The sequence below is a fragment of the Bos grunniens genome, chromosome 18 (genome assembly GCF_055505025.1).
Source record: "Bos grunniens cultivar Pamir isolate PY7600 chromosome 18, Bosgru_T2T1.0, whole genome shotgun sequence".
NCBI lineage: Eukaryota > Metazoa > Chordata > Mammalia > Artiodactyla > Bovidae > Bos > Bos grunniens.
This window is the reverse complement of record NC_141182.1, coordinates 47,491,934-47,516,178: the sequence shown is the minus strand read 5'-3', so window position 1 is coordinate 47,516,178 and position 24,245 is coordinate 47,491,934. Positions and strand designations below refer to the sequence as shown.

Below are 24,245 nucleotides of genomic sequence, written 5' to 3'. Positions count from 1 at the left end.
TATTTCAAAAACAGGAAAAATATGTCAAGAGAATGAGAAGGCAAGCTGCACATCAGATATATTTGCAAAAAATATATCTGGTAAGGGAGTTATCCAAAATATACAAAAAACTCTGAAAAATCAAAATAAGAAAACAACCTCATTTTAAAAAGACAAAAAGACCTGAACAGACACCTCACCAAAAAAGATAACAGATGGTAAATAAGCACATGAAAAGATGCTCCATATCGTATGTCATCAGGGAAGTACAAATTAAAACAAGATACCACTACACACCTATTCAGGTCAGATCAGATCAGTCACTCAGTCGTGTCCGACTCTCTGCAACCCCATGAATCGCAGCACGCCAGGCCTCCCTGTCCATCACCAACTCCCGGAGTTCACCCAGACTCACGTCCATCGAGTCAGTGATGCCATCCAGCCATCTCATCCTCTGCCGTCCCCTTCTCCTCCTGCCCCCAACTGCTCCCAGCATCAGAGTCTTTTCCAATGAGTCAACTCTTCGCATGAGGTGGCCAAAGTACTGGAGTTTCAGCTTCAGCATCATTCCTTCCAAAGAAATCCCACGGCTGATCTCCTTCAGAATGGACTGGTTGGATCTCCTTGCAGTCCAAGGGACTCTCAAGAGTCTTCTCCAACACCACAGTTCAAAAGCATCAATTCTTCAGCGCTCAGCCTTCTTCACAGTCCAACTCTCACATGCATACATGACCACAGGAAAAACCATAGCCTTGACTAGATGAACCTTTGTTGGCAAAGTAATGTCTCTGCTTTTGAATATGCTATCTAGGTTGGTCATAACTTTCCTTCCAAGGAGTAAGCGTCTTTTAATTTCATGGCTGCAGTCACCATCAGCAGTGATTTTGGAGCCCAGAAAAATAAAGTCAGACACTGTTTCCACTGTTTCCCCATCTATTTCCCGTGAAGTGATGGGACCAGATGCCATGATCTTCGTTTTCTGAATGTTGAGCTTTAAGCCAACCTTTCCACTCTCCACTTTCACTTTCATCAAGAGGCTTTTTAGTTCCTCTTCACTTTCTGCCATAAGGGTGGTGTCATCTGCATATCTGAGGTTATTGATATTTCTCCCGGCAATCTTGATTCCAGCTTGTGGTTCTTCCAGTCCAGCGTTTCTCATAATGTACTCTGCATATAAGTTAAACAAACAGGGTGACACTATACAGCCTTGACGTACTCCTTTTCCTATTTGGAACCAGTCTGTTGTTCCATGTCCAGTTCTAACTGTTGCTTCCTGACCTGCATACAAATTTCTCAAGAGGCAGATCAGGTGGTCTGGTATTCCCATCTCTTTCAGAATTTTCCACAGTTTATTGTGATCCACACAGTCAAAGGCTTTGGCATAGTCAATAAAGCAGAAATAGATGTTTTTCTGGAACTCTCTTGCTTTTTCCATGATCCAGCGGATGTTGGCAATTTGATCTCTGGTGCCTCTGCCTTTTCTAAAACCAGCTTGCACATTAGGAAGTTCACGGTTCACATATTGTTGAAGCCTGGCTTGGAGAATTTTGAGCATTACTTTACTAGCGTGTGAGATGAGTGCAATTGTGCGGTAGTTTGAGCATTCTTTGGCATTGCCTTTCTTTGGGATTGGAATGAAAACTGACCTTTTCCAGTCCTGTGGCCACTGCTGAGTTTTCCAAATGTGCTGGCATATTGAGTGCAGCACTTTCACAGCATCATCTTTCAGGATTTGGAATAGCTCAACTGGAATTCTATCATCTCCACTAGCTTTGTTTGTAGTGATGCTTTCTAAGGCCCACTTGACTTCACAGTCCAGGATGTCTGGCTCTAGGTCAGTGATCATACCATCGTGATTATCTGGGTCGTGAAGATCTTTTTTGTACAGTTCTTCTGCGTATTCTTACCATCTCTTCTTAATATCTTCTGCTTCTGTTAGGTCCATACCATTTCTGTCCTTTACCGAGCCCATCTTTGCATGAAATGTTCCTTTGGTATCTCTGATTTTCTTCAAGAGATCTCTAGTCTTTCCCATTCTGTTGTTTTCCTCTATTTCTTTGCATTGATCTCTGAAGAAGGCTTTCTTATCTCTTCTTGCTATTCTTTGGAACTCTGCATTCAGATGTTTATATCTTTCCTTTTCTCCTTTGCTTTTCGCTTCTCTTCTTTTCACAGCTATTTGTAAGGCCTCCCCAGACAGCTATTTTGCTTTTTTGCATTTCTTTTCCATGGGGATGGTCTTGATCCCTGTCTCCTGTACCATGTCATGAACCTCATTCCATAGTTCATCAGGCACTCTATCTATCAGATCTGGGCCCTTAAATCTATTTCTCACTTCCAGTGTATAATCGTAAGGGATTTGATTTAGGTCTAACCTGAATGGTCTAGTGGTTTTCCCTACTTTGTTCAATTTAAGTCTGAATTTGGCAATAAGGAGTTCATGGTCTGAGCCACAGTCAGCTCCTGGTCTTGTTTTTGCTGACTGTATAGAGCTTCTCCATCTTTGGCTGCAAAGAATATAATCAATCTGATTTCAGTGTTGACCATCTGGTGATGTCCATGTATAGAGTCTTCTCTTGTATTGTTGGAAGAGGGTGTTTGTTATGACCAGTGCATTTTCTTGGCAAAACTCTATTAGTCTTTGCCCTGCTTCATTGCATATTCCAAGGCCAAATGTGCCTGTTACTCCAGGTGTTTCTTGAGTTCCTACTTTTGCATTCCAGTCCACTATAATGAAAAGGACATCTTTTTTGGGTGTTAGTTCTAAAAGGTCTTGTAGGTCTTCATAGAACCGTTCAACTTCAGCTTCTTCAGCATTACTGGTTGGGGCACAGACTTGGATTACTGTGATATTGAATGGTTTGCCTTGGAAACGAACAGAGATCACTCTATCATTTTTGAGATTGCATCCAAGTACTGCATTTCAGACTGTTTTGTTGACCATGATGGCTACTCCATTTCTTCTGAGGGATTCCTGCCCGCAGTAGTAGATATAATGGTCATCTGAGTTAAATTCACCCGTTCCAGTCCATTTCAGTTCGCTGATTCGTAGAATGTCGACATTCACTCTTGCCATCTCTTGTTTGACCACTTCCAATTTGCCTTGATTCATGGACCTGACATTCCAGGTTCCTATGCAATATTGCTCTTTACAGCATTGGACCTTGCTTCTATCACCAGTCACATCCACAGCTGGGTATTCTTTTTGCTTTGGCTCCATCCCTTCATCCTTTCTGGAGTTATTTCTCCACTGATCTCCAGTAGCATATTGGGCACCTACTGATCTGGGGAGTTTCTCTTTCAGTATCCTATCATTTTGCCTTTTCATACTGTTCATGGGATTCTCAAGGCAAGAATACTGAAGTGGTTTGCCATTCCCTTCTCCAGTGGACCACACACCTATTAGCATAGCTAAAAATCTAGAACACTGACAAGGATAAGCAACACCATTCATTGCTGGTGGGAATGCAAAATGAAACAGACTCTTCAAAAGCTAGTTCAACAATTTCTTACAAAACTAAACATACTCTGACCATTGATTCAGCAATCACTCCTTGGTATTTACCCAAATGAGCTGAAAACTATGTCCACACATGGATGTTAATAGCAGCTTAATTCACAACTGCCAAAATTTGGGAGCAACCAAGATGACATTCATAAGGCAATAAACAAAACTGCGGTATATTCAGACAATGGAATACTATTCAGTGCTAAGAAGAAATGAGCTATTGTGCCATGAAAAAACAAGGAGGAAAATTTAAATGCAGGGAAGTGAAAGAAGCCAATCTAAAAAAGAAAAGCCATAAACTGTATGACTCTAATCATATGACATTCTGGAAAAGGAAAACTCTGAAGACACTAAAAAGGTCAGCGGTTTCCAGGGATGAGGGATGGGGACGGGATGAATAGGTGGATCACAGAGAATTTTTAGTGTAGTGAAAATACTCTATGATTATACAACAATGGATAAATATATTGTACAACACAAAGAGTGAACCCTAATGTAAACTACTGACTTTGGGTGATTATAATGTGTCAATGTAAGTTTATCAATGGTGACAAATGTACCACTCTGGTGGGTAATGGTGGCAGTGGGGGAGGCTATGCATGTGTCGGGGGTAAGGGGTATATGACAAACCTCTGTACCTTCCTCTTAATTTGCCTGTAAACCTAAACCTTCTCTAAAAGTCTTTTAAAAAGAAAATTATCTACCTATGCCTTTAAAAAACGTTTTTATTATGAAAATTTTCAAATATACAAAGGAGAGCAATAAACAAGCACACACTCATCACCTATGTTTCATGATTGTTTACAGAGTGCCATATCTGATTTATGTATACTTTGCTAACTACTGTAAACTAGGTATGTGGACTTCCCTGGTGATCCACTGGCTAAGACTCTGTGCTTCCAAAACAGCACCCCCACCCCCACCCCCACCACATCCCTTGGGTCCTTGGTCAGGGAACTAGATCCCGTGTGCCACAACTAAGAGTTTGCATGCCAGCAGCTAAGACCAGGTGCAGCCAAATAAATACATAAAAATTAAAATTAGGAGAAAAAAAAAAAAGGAAAGGAATGAGCTCCGTTTAGAGAAGTGGGGAAGGTGAGAGGGAGAGGAGGAGGGGGTGAGACAGGAAGAAAGGGATCAGGCTCCAGAGGTGGGAGGGTCTTCCTAGGAGAGGAGGGCTCAGGTGATGCTCGTCCAAGGGGAACCAACAAGCCAAGGAGCTATCAGTTCACGTTAGTTTTGGTAGTGTATTGCATTATAAGGAGGCTCAGAGTTGAATGATCAACTTTGACAGGCTCGTTTTCCTTGGTATCACTGTTTGTCTCAGGCCAAGCACAGCAGGAGAAAAAAACTTGTCAGGGCTGCAGAACCAATGAGAATGTCTTCTTGGATGAGGTAGAGCTTATGTTCCAAATAGGAAGGAAACCCTTGAGGAAACACTATGCCAGGGCAACCCATGACCCAGTTATAGTCTTTCATGGGTGTTGGACGCCTGAGGGTGGTGGTGGAGGGAGACTTTCAGACCAGGTCTCACTAGTCTTTACCATAGATGCCACCCAAGGCAAGGCAATGGCTTCCTCTGGCCAATGCCCATTATACGCTCAACTTTTCTAGAACTAGGGGTATTCAGTATATATCTTGGGACCAGAATAAGCTAAATAACTGGATGGATGGGAAGGAAAGGATTTTTTCCCCTTGATAACACAGAGGAGAAGGGGCTACCAAAAGAGACCAAGAAGAAGTGGTGCAGATCACGGTGCTTCCCAACCTTTACCAGGGCAAGAACAGAAAATGGTAATTATGGTACACTGGGCTCGTATAAGTTAGGGTGTAGATTAAGTTGATTTAATAAAGACCCCAAGATATTATGATCTGAATATCGTACATTTATTTCTCCCTCATATAAGAGTCTAGGGGTGAGCAGTCCAGGACTTGTGGGAAGATTCTGTCTTCCTGAACAAGTAGTTTTCATCTTTGGGGCAAAGGTGAATATTAAAATTCTAATTATCTCCCAGGTAATAGAGTAGAGGAAGGGCACAGGAAACATAGAAATACTAATCATCCCTTTTGCTCGCATCTCATTGGTTGGGTAAAATGGACTTCATAAAAATAAAAACTTTTTAAAAACCCTTTTGTGTATCAAAGGCCATTATCAAGAAAGTGAGGGGCTTTGCTGGTGGTCCAGTGGTTAATACACCTTCCAATGCTGGGGGTGCAGGTTCCATGCTTGCTGGGGCAACTAAGATCCCATATGATGCGGGGCAATTAAGCCTGTGTGTCTCAACTAGAGAGTCCAGGAAATCCACATGAAACAATGAAGATACTGAATGTCTCAGCTAAGACCCAACTCAACCAAATTTTTTTTTAAAAGGCCTTCTTCAGTTGCACAGTATAAAATATCAACCTGGTCACCCAGCTCTTCATCTTTTTCTCCTTATAATTTACTCTCTTACATAGTATAAGACTTCCTTATTTTTTAAAATGTCTATCTTCTTCACTAGAAATTAGCTCCATGAAGGCAAGGATTTCTGTTTAATTCTGTTAAACACACAAAACTGTTATCTCTAAACCCTGGATTAGAACAAAGGCTGGCACACAGTAGGCACTTTATACAAAAAATTTAAATAACACACACACATAAACACAAATATAAACCTTCTGCTTAATCAACAGTAAATAAAGAAAATCATATACATGACCAGCAAAAATTTCATCAACTGTAACAGAGCAGTAAGATATTTTCAGCACAATAACCAGATTAAAAAAGAAATCAAAAAGTTCATTGCCATTGATCACACTCAACCAAGTGGAAAAGGTTTAATCAGTGTGCCCTAAATGAATTAGTTCATGTCCTAAAGAGAATTAACAGCCAGACTCAAACTCTCATCTTCTTAGGATGGGAAATCACTAGACGGTCCTAACATCTACAAACTACTAGTAAGGCATGAGTTTTTAATAATGCTATAAGATCAAGCCAATATATCACAATAAGACAATGGGTTGTATAGCTGCAGATAAACAAAATTTAGTACCTCATTATGAGGAAAAACATCAGAGTGTAAAGTAAAAACACCTGTGCTACAGGCATGGGTGTAAAAGATTTTATCAACATTGCAAGTGAAGTTTAAACTGGACTTCCCTGGTGGTCCAGTGGCTAAGATGATACACTTGCAATGCAGGGCACCAGGTTTGATCCCTGGGCAGGGAACTAGATCCCACAAGCTGCAACTAAGGATTTGTATGCCACGACGAAAACTGAAGATTCTGCATGCTGCAACTAAGACCCAGCTCAGCCATAGAAATATTAAAAACAATAAGTGAAGTTTAAGTTTAAAAACAGAATAACTGGCTTGGATTGATAACAGCTTGGAGTAAGAAATTAGGTACCATACTTAGATCAAAAATCAGTGAATTCATCACTGGTCTGAGTAATTTGTTTTTCTTTAGGCCTAAGTAAGTTTAGAGTAACCCCAGGGAATTTTCTGGAATAAGTTATAACTTAATCCTTAGAAAGTATTAAGTATTCCTACCACAGCCATGAAATTAAAAGATGCTTACTCCTTGGAAGAAAAGTTATGACCAACCTAGATAGCATATTGAAAAGCAGAGACATTACTTTGCCAACAAAGGTCCGTCTAGTCAAGGCTATGGTTTTTCCTGTGGTCATGTATGGATGTGAGAGTTGGACTGTGAAGAAAGCTGAGCGCCGAAGAATAGCTGCTTTTGAACTGTGGTGTTGGAGAAGACTCTTGAGAGTCCCTTGGACTGCAAGGAGATCCAACCAATCCATTCTGAAGGAGATCATCCCTGGGATTTCTTTGGAAGGAATGATGCTGAAGCTGAAACTCCAGTACTTTGGCCACCTCATGCGAAGAGTTGACTCATTGGAAAAGACTCTGATGCTGGGAGCAGTTGGGGGCAGGAGGAGAAGGGGACGACACAGGATGAGATGGCTGGGTGGTATCACTGACTCGATGGACGTGAGTCTCAGTGAGCTCCGGGAGTTGGTGATGGACAGGGAGGCCTGGCGTGCTGCGATTCATAGGGTCGCAAAGAGTCGGACACGACTGAGCGACTGAACTGAACACCTCCAGAAAATGAGAATCAAGGAATGATGATGTGAATTTGGCTTACGATATTAATATATTTTAGATTAGATATAATGCAAGTTTGAGTGTTTTAAAACCATTACATTTGTTTGTGTTCAAGGTCTGAAGTATTCAACTATACTTAAATTTCTTAAGTAGTTCAGAGGGAATTTGTCTTGCTTAGACGGTAAAGAGTCTGCCTGCAATGTGGGAGACCTGAGTTCGATTCCTGGGTCAGGAAGATCCCCTGGAGAAGTAAATGGCAACCCACTCCAGTACTCTTGCCTGGAAAATCCCATGGATGGAGAAGCCTGGTGGGCTACAGTCCATAGGGTCGCAAAGAGTCGGACATTACTGAGTGACTTCACATTCACTTTAAGAAAAATAATTTTCAAATTTTTATTAGATATAAGTATTATCTTATATATAATTATATATATAATATATAATCTATTTCTGCTTTATTGACTATGCCAAAGCCTTTGACTGTGTGGATCACAAAAAACTGGAAAATTCTGAAAGAGATGGGAATACCAGACCACCTGACCTGCCTCTTGAGAAACCTGTATGCAGGTCAGGAAGCAACAGTTAGAACTGGACATGGAACAACAGAAAGTGAAAAGAAAGTGAAGTCTCAGTCATGTCTGACTCTTTGTGACCCCGTGGACTGTAGCCTACCAGTCTCCTCTGTCCATGGAATTTTCCAGGCAAGAGTACTGGAGTGGGTTGCCATTTCCTTCTCCAGAGGATCTTCCCAACCCAGGGATCAAACCTGGGTCTCCCACACTGCAGGCAGACACTTTACCATCTGAGCCACTGGTTCCAAACAGGAAAAGGAGTATGTCAAGGCTATATATTGTCACCCAGCTTATGTAACTTACATGCAGAGTACATCATGAGAAATGCTGGGCTGGCGGAAGGACAAGCTGGAATCAAGATTGCTGGAAGAAATATCAATAACCTCAGATATGCAGATGACACCACCCTTATGGCAGAAAGTGAAGAGGAACTAAAGAGCCTCTTGATGAAAGTGAAAGAGGGGAGTGAAAAAGTTGGCTTAAAGCTCAACATTCAGAAAACTAAGATCATGGCATCCGGTCCCATCACTTCATGGCAAGTAGATGGGGAAACAGCGGAAACAGTGGCTGACTTTATTTTTCTGGGCTCCAAAATCACTGCAGATGGTGATTGCAGCCATGAAATTAAAAGATACTTACTCCTTGGAAGGAAAGTTATGACCAACCTAGATAGCATATTCAAAAGCAGAGACATTACTTTGCCAACAAAGTTTCGTCTAGTCAAGGCTATGGTTTTTCCAGTAGTCATGTATGGATGTGAGAGTTGGACAGTGAAGAAAGCTGAGCACCAAAGAATTGATGCTTTTGAACTGTGGTGTTGGAGAAGACTTGAGAGTCCCTTGGACTGCAAGGAGATCCAACCAGTTCATCCTAAAGGAGATTAGTCCTGGGTGCTCATTGGAGGGACTGATGCTGAAGCTGAAACTCCAATACTTTGGCCACCTTATGCAGAGAGCTGACTCATTGGAAAAGACCCTGATGCTGGGAAAGTTTGAGAGCAGGAGAAGGGGACGACAGAGGATGAGATGGTTGGATGGCATCACCGACACAATGGACATGGGTTTGGGTGGACTCTGGGAGTTGGTGTGCTACAGTTCATGGGGTCACAAAGAGTCGGACACAACTGAGCGACTGAACTGAACCGAACTGATCATATAATTTGACTATTAAATTGTAGCATTAATAGTTGTTTCATTCCATGCATATACATACACATGTGAATCTATCACTTTTTCATAATTCATTTTCCTGATCTACTTTTATAGCTTTCTCCAGAAAATGCCCAAGATTCTAACTGGTTCTAACTGTTCAGAGTGGCAAGGTCTCCATATCAAAGTTTACCTTCATATATCCACTCAGATAAAACAGGAATATATTCCCCACACCTTTCTGTTCCTCATTACTCTGAATAGAAATGATTCACACTCTAAAAATTTTAGGCTCCAAATGCTTTAACCATTAGTTGAAAATGGCTCATTCTTTCTGCCAGCAATGTCTTACCTAATATCTCCAGTTTCAAAGAAGTTACCCATAAGCTTCTTAAACCAAGTTTACAACCCACCCACTAAAGACTTCATTTACAATTCTATCATATTATATTCTATCATATAATGTTTAAATCCATGCTGAAAGTAGAAAACCAAATAATCCCTGTAAGATGAAGAGACATTCACTAAACTGAAAGATCCATTATTCTCTTAGCTGGCCAATCTTTATTTTTATAAAGTATTTCATTTGAGTTCCTTGCTGGTGCAGTGGATAAAAATTCTCCTGCCTGAAAACAATGACAACAATGAATCCACCTGCCAATGCAGGGGACATGGGTTCCATCCCTGCCCCAGGAAGATTCCACACGCCTCAAAGCGATTAAGCCCCTGTGCCACAACTACTGAAGCCCACACACCTAGAGCCCGTGCTCGGCAATAAGTGAGGCCATTGCAATAAGCCCAAGCACCTCGACAAAGAGTAGCCACTTGCTGCAACTAGAGAAAGCCCTCACACAGCAATGAAGACCCAGTGTAGCCAAAAATAAATTTAAAAAAAATTTTTTTATTGTGACATGTGGGATCTTTCATTGTGGTGCACAGGCTCCAGAGGCATGGGTTTCATAGTCACAGCATGCAGGCTCTCCAGTTGAGGTATGCTGACTTAGCTGTCTCATGGCATGTGGGATCGTAGTTCCTCAACTAGGGATCAAACATGCATTCTCTGCATTAGAAAGTGGACTCTCAACCACTGGACCACCAGGGAAGCCCCCAATATTTCTTTAAAGGTCTATAGCCAGTCCCTGCCACAAAAGATTTTAATTCCCTAGGAGAAAGCCTGGTAATAAGTTTTATTATGTGAATTTTTAAAAACTCTTATTGTGAAACAAACAAATATTAGTTTTTTATCAACAAATAAAACATAACAATTCTTTCACCTTTATGAAGAGTGTGTATTTAACTTTCATATACTTGTTATGAGGTTTCTCCTCAGGATAAATAATTATGCCATATAAAAGATTTAAGGCTTTTTCACATGTGTAGCAAACATGGGATATACACACCAGGACTCCAAATCAAATTAACTGAAGCAAAAAAAGAGAAGATTTATTAGATCACAAAAATGAAAATGTCAAAGATGGTGTAGGCTTCAGACATGACTGGATCCAGATCAAACAACATCCTCATATTTCTCTCTATTATCTCCAATTTCTTTGTATTGGATTTATCTTGGGAAGGCTTTATGTGGTAACAGAAAGGCTACTGGTGAGTTTTTATCAAATCCTTGACATCTGCAATTCCAGTGGGGGGCAGGGGGGCGAGGAAAGAAAAGATCTTTTCTCATTACCCATAACAGTACCTTCCTAGGGCTCTACTGGTCTAGACAGGGCCATCTGAAAACCCCTCATTTCTAGTTAGGTTGAGGAAAATAATTGATCACTACTCTCCCTGATTAAATAATTTCATCAGAATGGTAGGTACTGAGGATGGGTTCAGTCTCAAATGCAGCATACGACAGATCCAAAAGTAATAGATGGCTACTACTCAGGTTATTTAAAATAAGGGATGCTTGTGAACTGGAGACTTTTCCATATTTACTACATTCATATTAGTAGAATTACTAACTGAAGAATTCATTGATATTTATTTAGTAAGGACCAAGTGGTGACTACATGTTTTCTTATTACACATAATCAGAGAATTTTTCTATTATGAATTTTCTGATGTCGTCTAAGGGTTGAAGCACGGCTAAAATTGTTCCCACATTCATTACAGTTATAGGGTTTTTCTCCGGCATGAATTCTCTGGTGTAGCCTAAGGGACAAGACCTGATGGAAAGCCTTTCCACACTCATTACATTCGTAGGGTTTCTCTCCAGTATGAATTCTCTGATGTTGATTAAGGTATGAGCCACAACTGAAGGCCTTCCCACATTTGTTACATTCATAGGGTTTCTCTCCTGCATGACTTCTTTTATGATGAATTAGAACTAAAGCATCACTGAACGCTTTCCCACATTTATTGCATTCAAAAGGCCTCTCTCCAGTATGAATTCTATGATGTCGATTAAGTTGTGAGTCAGTCCTAAAAAACTTCCCACATTTGATGCACTCATAGGGCTTTTCACCGGTGTGAATTCTTTGATGTTGATTAAGGTGTGAGCGATAGCCAAAGGTCTTCCCACATTCGTTACATTTAAAGGGTTTCTCTCCTGTATGAATTCTCTGATGCAGAGTAAGGGCTATGCGTCTACTGAAGGCTTTTCCACATTGATTACATTCATAGGGTTTCTCTCCAGTGTGAATTCTCTGATGTTGATTAAGGTGTGCGCTCTGTCTGAAGGCTTTGTTACATTCCTTACATTCATATGGTTTCTCTCCTGTGTGAATTCTCTGATGTTCAACAAGGAAGGCATAACGGCTAAAGGCCTTCCCACATTCATTGCATGCAAAGGGCTTCTCTCCAGTGTGGATTCTCTGATGTTGAGCAAGGTGTGCACTCTGTCGGAAAGCTTTGTTACATTCCTTACATTCATATGGTTTCTCCCCAATATGAGTTCTCTGATGCTCACTGAGAAAAAAGTCATGGCTGAAGCCCTTGCCACAGTCATTGCATGCATATGGTTTCTCTCTATTATGAATTCTCTGAGGTTGAGTAAAATACGAGTAACAGCTAAAGGCATTGCCATACTCATCATATCCATGGGGTGATTTTCCAAAATGAGTTGCTTGATGTTGAGTAAGTAATGAATGGAAACTTAAGAGGTTTGAAAAATCATTACTTTCATAAGATTTCTCCCCAGGAGAAATTTCTACATCTTTACTAAGGTATGTGCTCTGGTTGAATTCTTCACATTCATTACCTATCAAAGATTCCTTCTCGGCATGCAGTCTTTTATGTTCAATTAGAACTGAATTTGGGGGGAACATTTTGTTAAAAATACCAAATTTATGTACTTGCTCTACAGGAGGAACTCTCTGTTGTGTTAAAAGTACTGACTTCAAGAGAATGTTTCTCTCAGAATTATTATATTCACTGTCTTTCTTCACAGCAGAGATTTCCTTAAGAGTTGCCACTTGCCTGAAATGCCTCTCCTGATTTCCTTGATGCCGCTCAAATTCAGCCTCATATTTCCAGGCTTCTCTGAAACTGGAGAATTCAAGGCTATAACTTGTAAGTCTTTTTGTTATCAGCCCCTGCGATATTTCCTCTTCATCAGTGTACCACTTTGGAGATAATGCCTTGATCTCATACCAAGACTCCCAGTCTGAAAAATATCAAGAAAGCAAATGTCTCCTTTTCACCTTTACAAGGAGAAAGAAAATCATTATAGAAGGAATGAAAGAATTTACTTGAGGGAAAGAGGGGAGAAAGTAGTGCTTCTGACTTTTTTTTATCAATTTACATTCCTGTCAGCAACATGAAATACATGTCTTCAAACTGATTCACACTGGCTAACATCATTCTAAAAACCTTTGCCCCTACAAGTAAAGAGTACCTCATTATTATGTTACTTTGCAAGTCTCTGAAAATTGAGCATTTTCATATACATTTTTGTACCTTTTATATATTTTTGCATACATTTTAATTATACTGGCATCTTCTTTTAAGTGGTTTATAGAAGTCATTATAAATAAGGTGGTATAGCTTTATAAGTATTTTTCTCCCTCAAATCATCACTTTTTATTGTCACATGTCATCTTCATTTATAATGCTTCTGATAAAGTTTGAACTCAAATCTCCCAGTCTTTTCATTATAGAGTCTGGCTTTGCAGTCATTTTAAGAAAGATTTTTCCAAAATCCAATATTATGCAAATATTATCCATAACTTTTACAAAAATCTTTTTGTACCACTAATGTGAAAGGCTATTTTTATCAAATACCAAATTCTCACATATACATGGGTGTATTTTTGAAATTTCTTTATTGTTCTACTGACCTATTTCACTGTTCTTGTATCAGACCAGTCTCACAGATAAAAGGCAAGATTCTTAAATATCAAAACTTAAATCAGGTAGTATATTAAATGAATAATACACCAAGTAACCAAGTAAGCAACTGAGAAATACATAAATTGCTCATCAGTAGGAATCCCTTCGGAGAAGGCAATGGCACCCCACTCCAGTACTCTTGCCTGGAAAATCCCATGGACAGAGGAGCCTGGTAGGCTGCAGTCCATGGGGTCGCTAAGAGTCGGACACGACTGAACGACTTCACTTTCACTTTTCACTTTCATGCATTGGAGAAGGAAATGGCAACCCACTCCAGTGTTCTTGCCTGGAGAATCCCAGGGACGGGGGAGCCTGGTGGGCTGCTGTCTATGGGGTTGCACAGAGTTGGACACGACTGAAGTGACTTAGCAGCAGCAGCAGCAGGAAACCCTTTACTATATTATTATATTATTCTCTATACTTTCATGTTTTTTAATTCATCAATAAAAATAAAAAAATATTTCCTGAAATAAAAACTCAAATCTCCATCCTGAAAGAGAACATATCTACTAGGAAAAAGTGACCCAAAATGGTCAAGACTGAAACATGCCCCACTAAAATGACTTTAAAATAAAAGAACCTTTTAAGAGATCAGAACAAAATATAAAGGTACTTACACAGAAGAGAAAATATCAAGATGGCATCAGGATTCTTTGTAACAACATTCAATACCAATACACTATAAGAAACTTAAGAAAAGAATGGCCAACTATGAACAAGGTAGAGCTTAGGGGACATCATTTGCATGAACACTTTTTGAGGAAATTGCTAAAGAACAGATTTCAGTCAATCAAGAGACGTCCAGAGAAACTTCAACAAAAGAAACTAGTGGAAAACACTAAATATATTTAGCTACAGAAATAAAACAAAAGAAAAAGTTAGGATAAATTTGACAAAAAAATAAGTGAAAGAAAGTCAAAGTGTTAGTTGCTCAGTCGTCTTTGACTCTTTGAGACCCCATGGACTGTAATCTGCCAGGCACCTCTGCCCATGGAATTCTCCAGGCAAGAATACTGGAGTGGTTTGCCATTTCCTTCTTCAGGGGTTCTTCCTGACCCAGGGATTGAACCTGGATCTTCTGCACTGCCAGCAGATTCTTTACCATCTGAGCCGCCAGACCATGTAAATATAATATGCCTGGACAATGTAAAAACCATACAACTAACAAAATTTGGGAAGAGAAGGTGAGGAATATAATAAGGCTACTTTTTGATGCATCTGTAAAGTGAAAGTCGTTCAGTCATGTTCAACTCTTTGCGACCCCATGGGCTATACAGTCCAGGGAATTCTCCAGGCCAGAATACTGGAGTCGGTAGCCTTTCCCTTCTCCAGGGCATCTTCCCAACCCAGGGATCAAGCCAGGGTCTCCCGCATTGCAGGCAGATTCTTTACCAGCTGAGCCACAAGGGAACCCCAAGAACACTAGAGTGGGTAGCCTATTCCCTTCTCCAGTGGATCTTCCCGACCCAGGAATCGAACCAGGGTCTCCTGCATTGCAGCCAGATTCTTTACCAATTGAGCCATCAAGGAAGCCTTTTAGGAAGGAAGGATAGCTTACCTTTTTCATCTGTAAAAGGCAAAAAAAAAAAAAAAAAATCAAAGGCTAATTTTTAAAGCTGATCAATCAAGTAATAGAAGGAATAAACACTGTTTAAAGAAACATGAAGGTCTCTTTCTGTTTTTCTTTAAACACTGTTGAAACACCAGATCAAAAGAAAAATCTAATTATTATAAAAACTACAGTATTACATGACCAAAAAAAGGCTAGGAAAACAGACAAGTGAAAGTCTTTTTTAAAAACTGTAAAAATCAGAAAATATACAACAATACACAGAATTAAACCTAAACATATAAAAAAATGTGGGTGGACTTTCACTTATTAAATTGAAATGAGATCCAGACTGATATACTGCCTGTAAACCCCACATTTAAATCAAAGTGATTTTACACAGTTGAAAATAAAAAGATGGGTAAAGGCCCTAAAGAAAGTATAAAAAAAGCAAGAAACAGATTCTCCCCAAGGGCCTTCAGAAGGAAAGCAGGCTTCTAATGTTTTTAGCCCTGCAAGATCCATTTTCAACTTCTGACCTCCAGAGACATAAGATAATAAATCTGTTTTTTTTTCAGCCACCAAATTTATGGTAATTTGTTACAGCAGCCATAAGAAACTAATACAGAAAGCAGACTGGTACAACTTTTTTGGGAAGGAATTTGGCAATTCCTAATACTACATATCCACTTACTTAGTGATCTTACATCTAGGAAATGACCCTGAAAATAACACTTCAACAACAGGAAAATATGTATGTACAAGGTTAGTTATTGCAGCATTGTTTGTAATTGTAAACTACTGCAAACATCCTAAATGTCCACATACTGAATAAATTACCATAATATCCACATGATGGGGTATTCTGCAGCCATTAGAAAAATGAAGAAGCTCTCTAGGAGCTAATATGGAGTGATTTCCTGTACAGCTGACCCATGAACAATGCAGGGGCTAGGGGCATAATTTTACAGTCAGCCCTCCAAATCTGCAGTTCGGCATCCATGAATTCAACCAATCTTAAATTGTATAGTATTTATTGAAAAAAATCTGCATGTAAGTGGATACTTAGATGTGAATCCTTGTCTCTTCAACTAATGTGCATATATAACTTTGATAAAAACTCTATAAAGAAATCTAGAAGTGAAAAAAAAAAGAAATTTAGAAATGAATATAATTCTGTCCACAAAGGGGAAAGAAGTGTAAAGGAAGAAGATTCAAGGTTTAGGTAGAGGTAGGGTGTCCCCAGTGGCGCAGTGGTAAAGAATCCACCTGAAATGCAAGAGACGTGGGTTTGATTCCTGGGCCGGGAAGATCCACTGGAGGAGGGCATGTCAACCCACTCCAGAAGTCTTGCTTGGAGAATCCCATGGACAGAGGAGCCTGGCAGGCTACAGTCCACAGGATCACAAAGAGCTGGACATGACTGAAGTGACTTAGCACACATGCGCACATCCTTGAGAGTATAATTTGATAGAAATAGAGCAGGAACAATCCCCTGATGCCCAGGGCAGCCACCTCAAGTTCAAGGCAGTCTTTTCATGACCACATTGGCTGCCACCTTACAACAGCCCTCCCTGCCCAGTCCCGTCACTCACCTGCATGTTGACCATCCGACATCTCTCTCTCCACCATCCAAGGTTCCTTCCCTTGTTCCAATAAGGAGATCATGTTGGGCTTAGAAATGGAGAGTCCTGTTATTGGGGAAGAAAAATGAGAACAAGCAAGACACAGACAGACAGATAAACAAATCCACTTGCTATTGCTGTTCCAGTGACAGCAATCCCTTGGTCAATCCCTTGGTCACTAGGTAAGAAAGGATATTAGAGCAAGGGCCAGAGAATAAAAAGAAGCTTGTAAGGAGGATGAGAAAGACAAAGCTTCTGTCATAGCAGCAATTCTCAAAGTACTAGAGCAGAAAAGAACCACTGTCTTGGAACCAAACAGAAATGCAAATTCTCAGGCTGCCCCAACCCAGACTCTACCAAATCAGAAATCACAATGGTTCCCAAATATTAATGAGCATCAGAACCATTTGGAGGGCTCATTAAAACCAGACTATTGGGGCTATTCCCAGATACTGTAGGTCTATAATGGGACCTCATGATTTGCAATTTTAAAAATTCCCACGACATACTCATGCTGCTATCCCAAACCATCATTCAGTGGCAAAAGGAATACTACATTTATAACTCTGTGAAAATATTTTGAATAATTTCCTGGGAACAAGAAGTAGAAATCCAGCTAAGCATTTCAGATGCCCTAGATGTTCCCAATGGAGGAAACTAATATACTTCATAGGGAAGATTTGAATTATGGGGGTATACATCCTTACCAAGCCATACCAAGTTCCTGTAGTTCTCCAACATGACATCTCTGTACAAATCCTTCTGAGATGAGTCCAGCCATTCCCATTCCTCTTGGGAAAAATTCAGAGCTACATCCCTGAAGGTCACCAATCCCTGAAATTAAAAAAAAAATTCTTGAGACTTTCCAAACAGTGCAGTGGTTAAGACTCCATGTTTCCAATGCAGGGGGTGTGAGTTTAATCTCTGGTCAAGGAACTAAGATCCCACATACTACATGTTATGGACAAAAAAGGAGAAAAAGAAAAAAATTTTTGTTTACCAAGTACTCCCAGACAGTCCAAGCATCTTCCTCCATCTCTATCAGAAGAATTTAACTCAGTTGATCATCTCCTCCTTGAAATGCTTTCTCCTCTTGACTCCCAGGACCCACACACTCTTTTGGATTTCCTTCTACATCAGTCCTTCTCAGTCTCTTTTGCTGGTTCCTCCTCTTCTTGTCAGCCTTTTTGTCAGCCTTTGAATGCCCTAAGCTCACTCCCTAGACCCCTTTCCTACCTATATTCACGACAACCTACCCTCAAGATAATCTTAACCTGTCCCATGGCTTTAACTACACTGTGTTCAGTCAGTTCAGTCATGTCCAACTCTGTGACCCCATGGACTGTAGCCCACCAGGCTCCTCTGTTCATGGGATTTTCTCAGCAAGAACACTGGAATTGGTTGCCATGCCCTCCTCCAAGGGATCTTCTCCATCCAGGGATTGAACCCAAGTCTCCTGTATCTCTGCATTGCAGGCAGATTCTTATACCACTGAGCCACTGGGAAAGCCCTTAAATACATTAACAACTCTCAAATTCACATCTCCAGTCCTAAACTCCAGATATATAACCAATACTCCACTTGGATATTCAACAGGTCTCTCTAATTTATCTGGAACTCAAATCTTGATTTTTATCTCATCCCAGCCCATCTTCCCATCTCAGTAAACAGCATGACCATATACACAATTGCCCAGGTCAAAATCTTTGTAGTTATTCATGATTTCTTTCTCTCTCTCACACTCCACAACCAAACCCTGATCAAATGCCATATTTCCTATCTCCAATAGATACCCAGAATCCCACAAGCTCCAATGCCACCACCGTAATCCAGGTAGCTATCACCTTCCACCTGGATTACTAAGCATCGCTTCCACTCTTACTTCCTTGCTTTTGATTTCCCTTCCTTTTAAAATATAAATCAGATCACATCACCAACACTCTAGTGGTTCTCCTTCACCCTTAGAACAAAAATCAAAGCTCTGGTCATGACTTTCAAGGGCCTGTTTAATTTGGTCCCCAGCTATTCTCCTAATCTCACAGTGCATATTTTCCTCTGATGATACTAGCTTATTGCTATCCCTGAAATACATCAAACATGCTCCCACCATAGTAACTTTGCATTTGCTATTTTTTCTACCATTTTTTGTCTTTTTTTAATCGGAATTTAATTGCTTTACAACAGTTTTAGTTTCTGCTGTACAACGAAGTGAATCAGCTATTTGTATACATATATCTCCTCCCTCTTGGATTTCCCTCCTGCCCCACCCCATCACACCTTCTACTTTTAAAGCTCTTTCCCAGATCTCAACAAAACTTCCTCCCTATGTTCACTGAGGTTTCTCTTTGCTTAAATGTCACTTCCAAAAACAAACAAACAAAAATTCCTCGACCTCCCTAGTTAAAAGGGCACTTGATAATCACACTCCATCCTTTCATTCTAACACAACAAATCACAATCCATCTAAAGATGAAACGTTCTGTTCCATTATACATTTCAGCACAACACTGAGTTTAAAAAAAAAAAAAAAAGATACTAAATGTTTTGTAGAAGGATTATCTGAACAAACAGTGGAGAGGGAAAAGTGAAGAGAGTGCTCACCGGACCACCTGGGACTCTCCAAAGTCCTAAAAAATGACATGGAATTTCTGAAAACAAATTGAAAACATCAACTTACCTGGGACATGGCTTTACACAGTCCAACAGCCATTCTTCCTTCCTTCTTCAATTTTCTCTTTTGGAGAAAAAAGTCCTAAAAAGGGGGTGTTATATGAACAACAACAAAATGGAACAGCAGTCCTATGCTGCTGATCTGAGACTCACAGAGAGGTTTCCTGCCCCTTTATGGTCCCTAGTTTCCTTATATGAACCAGTCTGTGCATCACATTGGAGGGAACTCCTTATTTTACCTAAAGAGAATCTCCTTCCCAGTTACTATTTTTCTTTATCTTGATTTCTTTTTCTTCTTAGCATTTAACATCACTGGACATGTTACTTTCTTTTTTTTCTGTTGTCTTCCTAAGTAATAGTACAAGATTTAAGAGAGCCAGGATTTACTGGGTTCACTGTGTATCTCTGTGCTGTGCTTAACTGCTCAGTTGCTTAGTTGCTCAGTTCTTTGCAACCCCATGGACTGTAGCCTGCCAGGCACCTCTGTCCATGGGGATTCTCCAGGCAAGAATGCTGGAGTGGGTTGCCATGCCCTCCTCCAGGGGATCTTCCCAACCCAGAGATCGAACCCAGGTCTCCCGCATTGCAGGCAGATTCTTTACTGTCTGAGCCACCAGGGAAGTCCCTGTGTATCTCCAGGGCTATAATAAGGCCAGAACCACTGCAAGTGCTCAAAACAGATTTGACAGACAAATAAATAAATCTCAATGTGGCTCCTGTAATATAAATAGCAATGTTACACATATTGTATATGTCATTATCTTACTTATCTTCACAAAACTGCAAAGGTAGGTATTATTATACCTATTTTATATCAAGTGAAACTGAGGTTCAGAAAGCTTAGACAGCTTACTCAAATTCGTAAGAGTCAAACTGCAGGGTGACTCAAAACTGGTCCTCCAGACTTCCCTGATGGTCAAGTGGCTAAGACTCTGACTCCCAATGTAGGGGGCCTGGGTTCGATCTCTGTCAGGGAACTAGATCCCACATGCCACAACTACGACCTGGCCCAGCCAAATCAATAAACAAAATAAATATTAAGACTCTGAGAGTCCCTTGGATTGCAAGGAAATCAACCCTGAATACTCATTGAAAGGACTGATGCTGAAGCTGAAGCTCCAATACTTTGGCCACCTGATGTGAACAGCCAACTCACTGGAAAAGACACTGATGCTAGGAAAGATTGACAGCAGGAGAAAGGGGCAACAGAGGATGAGGTGGTGGGATGGCATCACCAAATCAATAGACATGAGTTTGAGCAAACTTCAGGAGTTAGTCAAAGACACAGGGAAGGCTGGTGTGCTGCAGCTCACGGGGTCGCAAGTAGTCAGACACTACTTAGTAACTGAACAACAGCAACAATAAATATTAGGGAAAAAAAATGTTCTCTTTCAAGAGACCACAGTGTTTGCATGGGAAATAATCAACATAACCTGAGAAATCAGTGCTATATGTTTTATAGAGAAGCATTTTTGGAGGTGGAAGATGTTACCTTAATTTCTCCACAGAAATTCAGCCTGAGGTAAACATGCCAAATTTCAACACCAAACCAGTAAGAAACTATACAGCCTGAAACAAGTTCCTTGTCTTCTCAGAGCCAACATTTCTTCACTCTGAAAACAAAGACAGTTGTGTTTGACTCAGAATTTAAGATATACAATCCCCTAATCCTGGGCTACTCTGCACTAGTCAACTCAACCTCCAAGAAAATTATTTCCTTAGTGCAATGCAGCCTGAAATTGTCCACAAAGGCCTTTGCAACCTGAGAAGAAAATCAACGAAGTCTTTTCAGAATCGGGGAGCTCCAAGTAGCATCTGCATAAAATAAATATCTTTTAAATTTGTTTCAAATAGCTGTGCATCATGAATATTTTTCAAGTCTGAAAGAACCGTCAGTCTCTGAAAGAAGGTGATGGAAAAGATTTGGGCTTTATATAGTCCCCAGGCACACACTGACTCTCCAGTCCTTTCCTCACTGGCTAGGTGACCTTGGGCAAATTAATCCAACTGCCAGAACCTTTCCTCATTGTTAAAATGCCTGAGCCAACTCCTGGCACAGAGAAGTGCCACCCTTGTTGCCATTTAGATTTTACACACACGTTTGAAAAGGAAATGAGAACATCTTTCCTTATTAAAAAGTCAGAACCAAAATCTTAGTTCACTTGCTGCTGCTGCTAAGTCGCTTCAGTCGTGTCCGACTCTGTGCGACCCCATAGACGGCAGCCCACCAGGCCCGCCGTCCCTGGGATTCTCCAGGCAAGAACACTGGAGTGGGTTGCCATTTCCTCCTCCAATGCATGAAAGTGAAAAGTGAAAGTGAAGTCGCTCAGTCGTGTCCGACTCTTAGCAACCCCATGGACTGCAGCCTACCAGGCTCCTCCGTCCATGGGATTTTCCTTAGTATGTAAGAAAAAGAGCCATGGATTAGCCTCTCTCAGCACTAAACATGGAAGAGTTTTGACACAGACAAACCTAAAATCTCAAAATCAATGGCCTAAGGACAGGAAAGCTGGGCTTTCCTCCAGAAAGGCAGCCAATGTGAGGATGGTCTCACTACAATGTCTTTAGACTGGGTTCTGTGACTCACAAGGGGACGGAAGGAAGAGATCCAAATTAATTTCCATGTCCAGAAGGTCCTGGACCAAGACCACAGACAATCCTCTGCAACACCCTCAGAACCCAGGGCCCCCATTTTTCACTCTCACAATGTGGAAAAGATCAAGAGAGTTGAAAAATTAAAAGCAAAGACTCTGGAGCTAAATAGCCTGGGCTAAAGTCCCAGTTCTGTCACTTAGTAACCGTGTGAAGGTGGGTGAGCAATTTTAATCTTTCTGTGTCTCATAATCACATACTAGGTCTGACCTACACATACAAATTCTCTCCCAATCATATGCATACAAACATGGCCACACAATCGCAAACATAATGTCGCATACACACACACTGGCATTAATGCAGAGAGAGATGATACACAATTACTCCAACAGAGAGACAGTCACACACAACCTCATACACAGTGACATACCACACAAGGTCACACATCCTGCCACAATTACTCACACAAAATTATGCCTGCAGACTGATGATCATGGGTACATAATCACAACTTTAAACGCAGTTACATCCACAGGGACAAGCGGTCAAACAGTCACACACACACAATGTTACACCTGTAGTCTCTCACAAACCCATACACAAATAACACAATTACACCTGCGGAGACCGTCACACAGAAACAGACTCACTTTTATGCCAGAGACAGATGGTCAGAGTCGCGTTCAACCATACAGTGACACGTAAGTTCACACTGTCACACACACACACTGTCACACAGCCATACACGGTGACACACAGTCTCCCCAGAGGCGCCCGCCTGGTCCCCATCCCGATCCCTGCCGGGCCACCCCCAAGCCCGGCCCTGATCTCTGGCTCTCGCGCCAGCCAGGCCCAACTCACCTCCCGGTGTCCCTGGCTCTGGAAACCCGCCCAGCGACCCGAGACCCGCGACGTCGCCTCCCAGAATCCCCTGCGGGGCACAGCGGGATGCGGACTGACGCTCACCGGACCCCGGGTTCGGCTGGGGAAACATCTAGCTGCAAGGAACTAGACTAGCGACTCAGCTTTTCATTCCGACCCTGAGGACCACAAGTCCCAGACGCTTTGCGCCTCGGCCTCCTTGCTGAATGAACTACATTTCCCAGAGGGCCGCGAAGCACGCCCCAACAACACGGCTGCACGACAGGAGGCCACGGCCACAAGTCCGAGTACCCACAGAACTGTGTGATAACCTGGGATATCGTATATGGGCATTTAAGTGACCCTGGGCAACTGTATGTGAGGGAATGCTGAAGCTGCGCGTGTCCGTGACTGTTACTTGAGTGCTCAGGGGTGGCGATTTGGGTGTGACTGTCGCTGCACACTTTTGTGCTTGCGCACCACGGAGCGACGTGTTCTGTCAGTGTAGTCAGCTTGTGTATTTTAAATCATGCCCCGTGATTGTGGGTCATTGTGTGAGATTGTGGATCTGCCAAGAATGGGAAAGTGATTGTGGATGTGTAAGGGACTGTGGCTGACTTTGGGCATGACGTTTCTGTAACTGTGTTCTTAGCCCAGAGATCCGCGGAGGTTTTCTCATAATTGGCGGTGGAGCTTTGTTTCTGGGCTTTAGAGTTGAGTCTGTGGGAGAGTAGTCTGTGTGTCCTGTGTATGTGTGTCTGTCTGTCTGTCTCCAGGTCCAACTGTTCTGTCTTCCCTGCCCAACCTCTCACCCCAGCCAGGGCGGGGTCAGTATTATCCTTATTTTTATATTGTGTGTGTGTGTGTGTGTGTGAGTGTGTGTGTGTGTGTACGTGCGCCCGTACACGCGCACCCGTTCAGTCACTCAGTCGTGTCAGACTCTTTGCGACCACATGGACTGACTGTACCCCACCAGTCTCCTCTGTCCATGGCATTTTCCAGGCAAGAATACTGGATTGGGCTGCCATTTCCTACTCCAGGGAATCTCCCCAAGCCAGGGATGGAAGCTGAGACGCTGGCGTCTTCTGCATTGGCAGGCAAATTCTTTACCACTGTGCCACCTGGGAAGCCCATATCCCTTCTCTACTTGCCGCTAATGTGATGGCAGGCACAAGAGTAATTATATTTCAGTTGTAAGAAGATGCTCACTTGTATCAAAGCCATTTATATTATTGTAGCCAGCATCTCTGGGGTTTCTTTTATTACTGTTCCTAACTTTTCACTTTACAACTTTAATTTGTTGTTGTTTTGGTGT

General features: G+C 41.4%; 1 protein-coding gene across 14 annotated transcripts; it reads right to left on the bottom strand.

The window, feature by feature from the left end:
- Positions 1–10,182: 10,182 nt before the first annotated feature.
- Positions 10,183–23,120, bottom strand: ZNF527 (zinc finger protein 527). Of its 14 annotated transcripts, none has more exons than XR_015145786.1 (7): positions 22,931–23,120; positions 20,967–21,087; positions 19,482–19,556; positions 17,512–17,638; positions 16,775–16,870; positions 12,719–12,942; positions 10,183–10,339 (listed from the first exon to the last, which is right to left on the bottom strand). XR_015145786.1 is itself a non-coding variant. In XM_086351965.1 (7 exons), exons 3-7 carry the CDS (start codon positions 19,512–19,514, stop codon positions 10,336–10,338), a joined length of 447 nt encoding a protein of 148 aa, XP_086208091.1. In that variant the 5' UTR covers positions 19,515–19,556; positions 20,967–21,087; positions 22,931–23,120; the 3' UTR covers positions 10,183–10,335. The 14 variants fall into 14 exon arrangements, 13 of the variants coding, with proteins under 13 accessions (XP_086208091.1, XP_086208093.1, XP_086208096.1 ...); XM_086351965.1 differs by having other exon boundaries at positions 12,719–12,905; XM_086351967.1 differs by having other exon boundaries at positions 12,719–12,905; positions 16,775–16,853; positions 17,522–17,638.
- Positions 23,121–24,245: the final 1,125 nt, after the last annotated feature.

Bases quoted from the DNA above. Each gene is read 5' to 3' on its own strand.
- ZNF527 (XM_086351959.1), bottom strand. From the start codon at position 19,514: ATGGCTGTTGGACTGTGTAAAGCCATGTCCCAG. The intron at 17,639-19,481 runs GTAAGTTGATGT...TTTTAATTTCAG, and splicing joins TGTGTAAAGCCATGTCCCAG to GGATTGGTGACCTTCAGGGA. The intron at 12,906-16,774 runs GTGAGTGACGGG...GATATTTTTCAG, and splicing joins GTCGGATGGTCAACATGCAG to ACTGGGAGTCTTGGTATGAG.